Source organism: Calidris pugnax, unplaced genomic scaffold, assembly GCF_001431845.1.
Source record: "Calidris pugnax isolate Ruff unplaced genomic scaffold, ASM143184v1 scaffold9, whole genome shotgun sequence".
NCBI classification, from domain to species: domain Eukaryota; kingdom Metazoa; phylum Chordata; class Aves; order Charadriiformes; family Scolopacidae; genus Calidris; species Calidris pugnax.
In genome coordinates this window covers 103,053-113,790 of record NW_015090778.1, presented here as the reverse complement: position 1 = coordinate 113,790, position 10,738 = coordinate 103,053, and the positions used below count along the sequence as shown (strand labels likewise).

Here is a 10,738-nt window from a genome sequence, read left to right as displayed (position 1 = left end):
CCCCCCCCCCCCCCCCCTTCTCCCCGGGTCGAGCTTCGTAATGCACTTTGGAGAGGAGAAGTGGGAGTTTGGGAGCGCAGAGGGGAGTTGAGCATCCGGGGAAGGGTGGTGAGAGCAAATTATTGCTAGTGTGTGGCCAACCAATTAAATCCCTGGGACGAGAGGCAGCACAACAGCGGCCGTTGTGCCCGTTTAAGGCAGCGTTTCTACTAAACTGGGTTCCTAAAACCACAACTATCTCCTAAAACATGCGAGACTTCACAGCTCCCATTTCAAGAGAAACACCAAAGCTACTGGCCAAGCTTGGTCCTCAACTCACGACTTGATGCTTCTCCCGAATAAAGCCCTTCCCCGAGGTGAAGTTCCCCCCTCCTCCCGCAGCCCCACACCTCTGCCCCACAGCCCCGTGTAGCCTGGGCCACGGGGACCCACGGCAGGCACCCGGGGGGAAGCCTTTTCCAAGCAGGGAAGGGAACCCGGCAGAGGATCGACCTCGGTTCTGAAAGGGGAGCGGAGAGCCGGATGGAGAAGGCAATTTGATATAAAGGAGATGTTGAAAAAACAGGTCCTTGAAGGCCAACCTGGCGGGGAGCCAAGGGAGATGGCAACCTCTGAAAGGCAGAGGACAAGAGGGAGCCTTTCCTTTCATGGTTGCCATCTCCTTGGCCACCTGCAGCCACAGATTTGAGAAGCCCACAGTCCCCCCGCTTTGGACGGTGCTCCCCAGGTCCAAGGGGATCCCCCCTGGGGTCCAAGCAAAGTGCTTCTGGCTTGGACCGACCAGCGACGGTGGCCAAAAAACCAGCTGGTTAACTCGAACCTTCCCTGTGGAGCTCCTCAGCCTGGTGCCTGTGGCCAACACCCGCAGCCACCCACCGCGAGCGACCACCCTGCTCACACGCTCTCCTCCGCCCGCCTCATCTGCTTGATCTGCCGGCTGTGGACCACCTGCGGAGCCCCCTCCACAGCTCGGTTTAATCGCGTCTCTAGAGCACTCCGGAGGTCGTTTACTTTCACATCTGGAAGGGGGTTCAGGCCAATGAAGACCCCCGCCCCTTGTGCAGCCTCCTCCTCTTCCTCCTCCTCGGGAGGCAGCAGGTCCCGTCTCCTCCGGCGGAGGTCCAGGTCCGCCTGCAGTTTCAGGTCCCGGTTTGGTTTGACGTCGTGGTCCAGCTTCTGGTCACCCTGGGCAGCCCCTCCTTTCTCTGGCTTTTGGGCAGGAACATTTTCAGGGCCTGGCTTCTTCTCAGCATCGTTTGCGAGGCCTCCATCCCCGTGCCTCTGCCTGCCCCGTGGACCTCCCTGAGGCTCCTGGGCCACGTCCACCACCTTCTCCCGAGGAGCTTCGTCCTTCACCTCCCCTTTGGCAGGCAGGTCCCTCTGCGAGCCCTGCTGCCGCCTGCCCTGGCTGTCTGCAGCTCCCTGAGGCTCCCGTAGGTGCTGCTCGCTCTCTGCCACGTTCCTTTTACTGGAGGAGTCCAGGGCAACTGCCAGGTTTTTGGGCTCCACCTGACTCAGTGCTTTGGCTTTAAGGTCTGTTCCCGAGTCTCTTTCCAGGCTCTTTCCTGCTACTCCCTGAACTTTGGCAGCCCCCAGCTGTTCTCTTTGGATGGGAGCTGTAGCTACTTCCACAGCTTTCAGGGAATTCTTCTTCTCGTGGACGTCTCTTCCAGCTTTGGCTTCACGATCTCCTCCTAAATCCTCCGCCAAGGGCTTCTTTTCTAGGTGGTTTCTGGCTGCCGGAACGTGCTGGGCATCCCCGTGAAGGGGATCCTGGTTCTCCACAGGATTTTTAACAGCTCTGTCATTCTCCTGAGGCGGCACCTTCCGCTCCTTGGGAGGAACCCCAGGAATCTCACGCTTGTGCCCAGCCTCCTCCAGCCTTCCTGCAGCGTCCCTGCGCTGCTCGGCGGCGTCACCAGGCTGCCTGCCCTGCGCCGCCTGCTCCAGCACCTCTTTGCCCAGGGGTTTTGCAGCAGCTTCTTGTTTAACTCCAGGGCCCTCGTCCTCCTTGCTCTTGGGGAGCGGCGCAGCGGGCTCCTGCTGCGTTTCGGCTGCAGAACAAAAACCAACACGTAAAAGCTTTTTCTTAGGAGATTCCCTTCTCCCGCCACCCCTTTCTGCTCAACAGGGGACAGGAGGAGAGATCACACCATCAACGGCCACGCGGAAAAACAAGGAGAAACATGGGGGAGAGTGTCATCCCCAAGATCAGGGGGCTGGGGATCCCCACCCCAGAGATGGGGGTCAGGCTCAGGAATGGCTTTTGCAGAGTGGACTCTGCCAGGAGGAATCAGATCTCCCCCAGGATGATTTTACGGCTGATCAGCCCGTGGAGGGCTCTTTGGGGATGTCCTTACCTTGCTTTGGCTTCTCCTCTCCTCCCTCCTCCTGCCGTTGCTGGTGGATCTCCTTGTGCTGCTCTTCAATCACAGCCAGCAGTTTTGCCTGTTGGTCAAGGAGCTGCTTCTGCTGGACCTGCTGTTCTTTGATCACCTGCAGCAGCACAGCGTGATCAAGCAGTTTCGCCTGCCCCGCTTCTAGAAAAGGGCAAAAAATAAGAAAGAAAACCAAGCAATTCATGAGCCAAACCCCTCACTTAATCATCTCTCAGCAGCTTTGCTGGGGTCCCAGCGCTGGGAAGGACAAGGTGGCTGCTCAGCACAGGAGCTGGAAGAGGATGGGACCAGCAGCAAGGGGCTCGAGTGCCCGAGAGAGATGAGCTGCTTTTAAACCTGCCCATGGAAGCCCCAGCGCCGCTGCAGCTCAGCTCTCGAGATCAACCAGGCTTCTCAAACACAGATCACCTCTTTGAATGCACTGCAAAAACTTCATCCCAGCTAAACCCAGTCTGGAAAGCCCAGGCATGGTAAATGTCCAATCTTAGGAGGAACTGGAAGAAGTCAGCCAAGGCACAGCACCAGGAGCTGCCCTACCCACACGGTGGGATAAACCCACACAGAAGCAGCCCAACACGTGAGGTGCAGACCCTGAGCTGTATCTTTTCAACCCAAGTCCTGGGTTACAGGAGATTGAGATGAGATCTGGGAAAGAACTTCTTTGGTGTGAGGGTGGTGAGAGCCTGGAACAGGTTGCCCAGAGAAGCTGTGGCTGCCCCATCCCTGGAGGGGTTCAAGGCCAGGTTGGAGGGGGCTTGGAGCAACCTGGGCTGGTGGGAGGTGCCCCTGCCCAGGGCAGGGGGTGGCACTGGGTGGGCTTTAAGGTCCCTTCCAACCCAAACCATTCTGTGATTCTATGACTGTTGTCTTTTCTCCCAGTTCAGCTGAGGGAACGTCTCTCCTGGCCCACAGCAGGAAAACACCCACCAAACACAATCCTGGCGAAGGATTTGGTGGAAGGGCTGGATCTCGAGCGGCCATGAAGGGTTTAACGGCAGCAGCACAGGGGTTTGGGCAGGTGAAACCCCAGCAGTGCAGAAAGGCAGCCCCCACCTCCTGCCACCAGGGTAAAACCGAGCTCCCCACTCCCGGGCACGGGAGGAAATCTCTTCCCACCGGCCCTTTACAGCCAGGGAGTCACATAAAACAGACATTTTGGGCTGAAATGTCACTTCACTGGCTGGAAGCGACACCTCAGGCACAAACTATGAGTCCTGGGTCTGCTGGAAAACGTTGCTGCCTTTTCTCCACCTGGAGAGACACCCAGAGGAATGGCATCGCGTGGTATCTGGAGAGCAGGAGCCTGCGTGTGGCTGGACTCCCTCCCGTGCCACCAGCCAGCCTTCCTCCCAAACTCAACGGTGTTTCTAGACTATTACACCCCAAAGGAAATAATGTCAAAATTAATAGCCTGTAAAACACCATTTAAATTAAAAAATAAAGGGATGCTGTCCAGGTTAATCCCTCACCAGCCCGCACTGCCTCCCCCTGTCCCGCTAATCACCCACCAGGTGATTACAGAGAAATATTTCCCCTTCACATTACGGTGCTATTAGCCCAGGGCCCCTGGAATTCCCCTTCCCACTCCGTTTACAGAAAGCTGGGCTGGGAGGGGGAATTGGGTCCTTTCAAGAGAGCAATTGACTTCTGGAGACCTGTTTATTTTTCGCACTTTGCTCAGAATAAACAATGAAAACAGAAGTCACTTCTACTCTCCGTCTCTCCCGGCTCACCAGCTCCCAGCTCGGCTTGGGAATGTTTGGGTTGAACCTCAGCAGGCAAAGGTTTAACACCAAATCAAAGCCCTTCTGGTGGAGAGCTCTGCAAACACGTGTAACTCCTGTGTTTGTGCAGCAAACCTCTTCCACACAAACAAAAGGTGACTCTTAACACCCAGCCCTGCCTTCCATCCTGGAGATCCAACACTTCGGCTGGATTTTAGCAGGCACTCTTCATAGAAACCATCTTTAACTATTATTAATGGAAGTACCTGAGTTCTCTGGCCCAGGGCAGCCACAGCCAGAGCACTCACCAGTGGTCCCAGTGAGCAACCCTTTGCAAAGAGCACCCACACCTTGCTCCCACCACGCCATTTCACCCTCCCCATCCTCTCCCAGCCCCTGGGCACCAGGCTCAGAGCAGAGCTGAGGAGCAGAACAAGCCCACCCTTGGGTGACATCCTCATGGGAGAGCATCCCCGGCAAGTCCCACACAGACCAGGCTGGAAAACCCCAAGGAAACTCAGGTCCCTTCATCCTCCTGGAAAGGTGAAGAGTCCTCGTAGTCCTTACCCACCACTAGCTTTTCACGCTCAGTTTTCGGAGTCCAATTGTGATGCAGAACGGAAAGAAAATAATTAGAAAACCAAGCTGTAACTACCAAGGAGGGTGACACGCTCCCCAGGAGCAGAGCCTGCCCTCTGCCATCACTCATGGGACCAAACACCCATCACCTCCAGACCAGAAGAGCCACGGGACCCCACCACGCACCGGCTGTGAGTCCGGGCAAGGCAGAGACCAAAGACAAGGAGCTCAGCCTGAGGGAGGGCTCACGGCAGAGCCCCAGCACCCAGGCAGTTGTGTTTCACACCAGCTGAATGGTTTTGCTCTGGTCTCTCTCTCCCCGGGGCAGCGCCACCTGCGCTGGAGCCGCCGAAGCCGGTAAAAAGCTGGGTGCCAGCGTGACTCACGTCCCCGCGCGGCGCTGCCAGGGGCTGTGCCATGGAGCAGCCCGCCCGCAGGGGACAGGCACTAATTGCTGCCCTCGTGGAGGTGACTACAGCCTGAAATATGTGCAGGCAAGAGCCAAGAGCAGCGCTGGCTGGCACCGTCCTCCTGCAGAGAGAAATCCCACTCTCCCAACCCCGTCTCCCGGGGGGAGCTCAGCGCCCTCCCCTCCCCACAGACCCCAGGGACGCATGCTCACCCTCCAGCTTGCTCTCCTGTTGCCTCTCCTCGGTGTTTCGGGGCTCCCTGGGCTCCAGCTGATCCCCTCTGTCCTCCTGCTTTTCACCTGCAAGACGAACACAACGACAGACCTTTGCAGTCAGCAGATGTTCCCCGAAACGACTCCGCGTCGTGTTGTCCCTCCCTGCCTAAGCCAGCACCGTTTGGGCAAGGCAGAGACCAAAGACAAGGAGCTCAGCCTGAGGAAGGGCTCACGGCAGAGCCCCAGCACCCAGGCAGTTGTGTTTCACACCAGCTGAATGGTTTTGCTCTGGTCTCTCTCTCCCCGGGGCAGCGCCACCTGCGCTGGAGCCGCCGAAGCCGGGGAGCAGCCGGGTGCCAGCGTGACTCACGTCCCCGCGCGGCGCTGCCAGGGGCTGTGCCATGGAGCAGCCCGCCCGCAGGGGACAGGCACTAATTGCTGCCCTCGTGGAGGTGACTACAGCCTGAAATATGTGCAGGCAAGAGCCAAGAGCAGCGCTGGCTGGCACCGTCCTCCTGCAGAGAGACATCCCACTCTCCCAGCCCTGTCTCCCAGGGGGAGCTCAGCACCCTCCCCTCCCCACAGACCCCAGAGACGCACGCTCACCCTCCAGCTTGCTCTCCTGTTGCCTCTCCTCGGTGTTTCGGGGCTCCCTGGGCTCCAGCTGATCCCCTCTGTCCTCCTGCTTTTCACCTGCAAGACGAACAGAACGACAGACCTTTGCAGTCAGCAGATGTTCCCCGAAACGACTCCGCGTCGTGTTGTCCCTCCCTGCCTAAGCCAGCACCGTTTACATTCAACCCGACGACTGCAAGGGAAGTAATAAAAAAAAAAAAAAAAAAAAAAAAATTTAACAATCTTATAGACTGGTGGCAGGCAGCCAGCGCTAACTACCTCAGCCAATTAAAATGCAAGAAGGGTTCTAACTAGCTTTTAGACGGGCACTTAGCAATGTGTTACCTGTCAAGATCTCCCGGCTCCGTGTCCCCAGTGAGTTCGGAGACGCAGAGGAACAGCATGGCACCTGACATTTAGTAGGCTAGCAAACAACTGTTTGACAGATATTATAGTAGCTGTCAAAGCCACCAGATTCCTCCTTCTCCCCAACAGCTGCTGACGGGGCCGTGCATGCTCACATGCTAATCTCGTGGAATTAAAAGGAAGCCCCAGGCCGTTAGGTAGGAATAACCACATTGCCCCATTGCCGGGGCAGAGAGAGGAGAGTTTGTTCAGAGGAGGCACCGTGGAGGGAGCTTACCAGGGTCACTTTCCTTCTCCACGGACTTGGCAGCCTCCTCTGCTTTCCTGGGGTGCTGGAGTTTTGATTTCTCCCTGTCACCTGCAGCCTCAGCTTTCTTCTCACCGTCCGGCTCGGCAGCTTGCGCCTTGGCTTCCACCCCTTGTTTGTCTGGCTGCAGCTCTTTGTATGGCGGCCTGCCATCCTGCTGCACCATCACCTCCAGGACGTTCTTGGGATTCTTGAGGGGTTTGTCAGTCCCTCCCCGCAGTTGGTTCTCACCGATCGCTTCCTTCCCTTGTTTTGGGCCAAGTGCCTCTTTCTGGGGCTTCGGGGCGGCCGCCTCCTCCAGCGCCGGATCCAACCCACCGGCGTCGCCTCCCCCGGGCACGGCCTTGTTCTCATCCGATTCCTCCCGCTCCCGCCCCATGTCCACGACCACTTCATCGTGTGGGACGGGGGGCTCGTGGCGATGTGCTTCCCCCACGGGCAGGGCAATCCCTAGGGTGGGCGACAGGCAGGGTTAGGGGGCTCGAGAGCCATGGGAGAAAGCAACAGCACAGCCTGCACCCACCTCCCTGCTGCCCTTTTTCAGCCCTTCCTCATCAGGAGGCTGATTCCTAAGGGTTGGACTCCATGATCTTAAAGGCTACGTTGGACAGGGCTTTGGGACATGGGCTAGTCCCTGGGCTAGTGGGACATGTCCCCCCCACGGCAGGGGGGTTGGAACCAGATGATCTTTAAGGTCCCTTCCAACTCCAACTATTCTGTGATTCCATGATTCTACGAAAGGTCTTTTCCAACCTGAATGATTCTATGATGCTAACGAGCCTCAAGAGCATCAAATGCTAAACCACGCTCAGGTAACCTCACGGGTTACCTAAATTACCACGTGGTAATGAGCAGAGACCAGGATCTTTATCTGAAATAGCCCTGCAACACACACCTCCCAGCACCAAAACTGGCCCCCTTCCCCCAGCTTCCTCATTACCTTGATCGGGACGGTCGAGCTGCACTTTCTCCTCCAGCTTTCCCCTCTCCTCCTCCCTCTTGGGTACCTCCATGGGCACCTTGATCTGGGGTTGCTCCATCTCCTCCTTCTCCAGCAGCTTGGGTTTGTCTCGGTCATCCTCCGCCTCCTCCACGGCCGGGTTCTGCTCTGCAAAAGCAGGAGAGTTAATTGCAGGGGGTTACGCACGGCTGCGCTGTCAGTCCACAGGCAGATCAAGGCACAACCCAAGCCGAAATCGGGGGCTTTTGTTCTGGGGTCGCCTGTTTGTTTTCCTTACAGTGGGTTTTTTTTCCAGAGCTGCTGCAGGGAAGCAGAGGCCAGGAAGGGCTGGGATGGAGCCGGCTGCCGCTGCGATCCGGAGCCGCCAGATGGTAGCATCCTCCCGGCTCCCCCGTGCCGGACCCCCCGAGCACCAGGAAAAACCCCAGGGGGGGTCCATCCGCAGCCCTCCATCGCCCGCCTGCGCTGGCTGCATGTTGCAAAGCAGCTCAAAACCTCTTTTATTTTATTTTTCTCCTTTTTGTGCACCAGCCCTTCGAAGGGGTGGGAGGGAGGGAGCAGAGCGGGGCCCACCCCGCAGAAGGCACGAAAATGTGAAGTTTTGAGGAACACGATTAAACAGCCATTAGGGGAAACTCCCGAGGGAGATGGGGAGACTCTCCCCATCTCTCCCTCGAAGAGCTGGGATGTTTCTGGAAGACATATCCCAGTCAAACCAGCGACTGTGTTCAGCGCTGGAGTAACCATGTGGAATTTGTGGCACGTCCCAAGGATGGGAACGGTCCCTTCTGACCCCAGGGTGGCAGAAGTCGACCCACACAGCGCCAACAGGGAGTGAACTCTTCCTTAGAAGAGCAGCAGAGGAGGAAATCTAATTGTTTCCCAGCACTGAAGTTGTTCTGCAGATTTTTTTCCATCCAACACACTCCAAAAAAAAAAAAAATCTATCTTCTGTAACAAAAAAAAAAAATTCCCAACTCTTCCCCCCATTTGCCCTCCCCCATGTGATTTCCTTTGGGGAATTAATTCTATAAACATCTTTCAATTTTCTCCTCCCCCTCCGCAGGGCTGGTGCGATTTATTACAAGATGAACTCATGGGAAAGAAGAGATTGCCACAACTTCAGCTGCGTGGGCCTTACCCAAATTTGGGGGGGGGAGAGGGGAGGAGGGCAGGAGGAAACATCAAAATAAGTACAAAATCCTGGCCCAGAGGGATCCGTGCCAGAAGGACCCAGCGCTGGTCCAGAAACCTGGACGCTCTGGCCCAGAGCTCCGCACCCATGAAGGGACGTGCGCCGGGCCTGGCCGGCTTTCAAAGCTTCCTGGGTTGGGGAATGACGGTGGGAGGGGAAAAAGGAGTGGGATTTTCTGAGAAATTCAAGTTTGGTACCCAAGGGTCCCCCCCTCTCTCCATTGAGGGACTTCCCAGGGTTCAGCAAGTCACGGCAGGACACTCCTCCTTTCAGGAAAAAAATGGACTTGGAGGAACCGGTGCCCAGGCCTGGACAGGGGCCCTGGGAAGCAGGAGGCCGGGGAGGGGAGCGCTCGGCACGGCTGCGGATGTTCCCAGCTCAATTCTGGCCTCGAAGCACACAAAAAAAAAAAAAAATTATTTACTCTATTGGAGGAAAGTTTTTCGTTAATTGGTTCATGAAGGCGGGAGAAGCCTGAAACCAGAGGATCCACAACACCGTTCCCACAGCAGACGGGGACGAGGAGCGAGGCAGGGGGATGATGTTCAAGAGGGATGAAAAACCAAAGCTGGGGGAGGGAGAAGGTTTCCATACAAGGGGGAAATGGAGGAGTTAAAACCACGAGTTTGGCCACAGGACCCTGCAGCAGGTGAACATCCCCCCCCCAAAAACACGGGTCCAGGCCATGACCGAGGGGCTGGGGGGGGACCCCGCTGCTGGGAGAAGCGTCAAATCGTAAATCAAGAGGCGGCCGCATGGTCCGTGTTCTGCAAACAATGCGAGAAAAAGCCCAAAACACAAACAAAACACAAACAAAAACTAAAAAGCCTCCACACCATAATAAGCCAAAGTTGCCTCTAAGCCGTCATTTGCTCAGCGGGAAACAAAATTAAGTTCATCATCAGGGCGTGAATTAACGACCTCTCGCGCTGCATGGAAATCTATAAGGGACTATATGTGGTTTGCAGAGAACAATTTTTGCTCAGGATGTGTAATAATGGCTCTAACTGTCTAGTCGCCCTCCAGGTCCCTCCGGAGAGCGTTCCAGTAATGCTGCGCCTCTTAATGTTTTATGAGCGGCGTTGGACTTTACAGGCGAGGGCTGAGAGCCTGGAAAAGCTTTTTGGCTTACGACACCGGGACCTGGGAGTTGGGGAGGGTTTGCCTTGCCCCCGGAGGGTCCCACCGAGCCACCCCCCGGCTCACGATGCTCCTGGGCAGCTCCTCTCTCACCCTCGCGGGGCGGCGAAGGGAAGGCAGGGCTTTCTGCGCCTGATTTGTGTCTGTGAGTGTGCGTGCGTGGTGTGTGTGTGTTGTGGTTTGCCAACAGCCTCTCCAGGCTGCAATAAAATTTCATGATTAGCAACCTAAAAGCTTCCCTTCCCCCCCCCCAACTCCCCGCTCCCGGTTCGGATAGCAGCAACAGTCCCAGAACAACATTAAATCCCTCCTTGCGTGGTTTTCCCATCGCGCTCGTCCACAGCAGCCAAAAACCAGGTCCCTGCACCCCACTTTTGGCCAGAGCAGGGAGATGGGCCCCTCTGTGCTCCCCCAGCTTCCCCCCCCCAACTCCCCGCTCCCGGTTCGGATAGCAGCAACAGTCCCACAACAGCATTAAATCCCTCCTCGCATGGTTTTCCCATCGCGCTGGTCCACCACAGCCAAAAACCGGGTCCCTGCACCCCAATCTCAGCCAGAGCAGGGAGACAGGCCCCTCTGTGCTCCCCCAGAGCCGAGGGACCCCCAGGGACCACACAGGGGGCTCGGGGAGCCCCCAGCCTCTCCCCTCTGTGCCACTGGGGAGCATCATCCCAGGGCTGATGAGGGATGTGGAGGAGTCAGGACCTGCTGATGCGAAATGGAGCAAGATCCATGAGCTCCTGTTCAGGAAAAGGAAGAAGAACAAGCAGGGCAGAGGGATGGGGGTAACCCCCAGTGCCCAGCAGCCCTACACCCCGAGCAGGGCA

The 10,738-nt window shown here is 56.9% G+C and overlaps 1 protein-coding gene across 1 annotated transcript in view; it reads right to left on the bottom strand.

Moving 5' to 3' along the window:
- Window positions 1–7: 7 nt before the first annotated feature.
- The window catches only part of SLC38A10 (solute carrier family 38, member 10), a 36,711-nt gene continuing 25,980 nt past the window's right edge, over window positions 8–10,738 (bottom strand). Inside the window, exons 12-16 of the mRNA XM_014953127.1 lie at window positions 7,556–7,723; window positions 6,586–7,065; window positions 5,934–6,020; window positions 2,361–2,540; window positions 8–2,054 (exon numbers count right to left, since the gene is read on the bottom strand). Of these exons, the coding sequence (XP_014808613.1) occupies window positions 895–2,054; window positions 2,361–2,540; window positions 5,934–6,020; window positions 6,586–7,065; window positions 7,556–7,723 (2,075 nt within the window). The 3' untranslated portion in view covers window positions 8–894. The remainder of the gene's footprint in view (window positions 2,055–2,360; window positions 2,541–5,933; window positions 6,021–6,585; window positions 7,066–7,555; window positions 7,724–10,738) is intronic.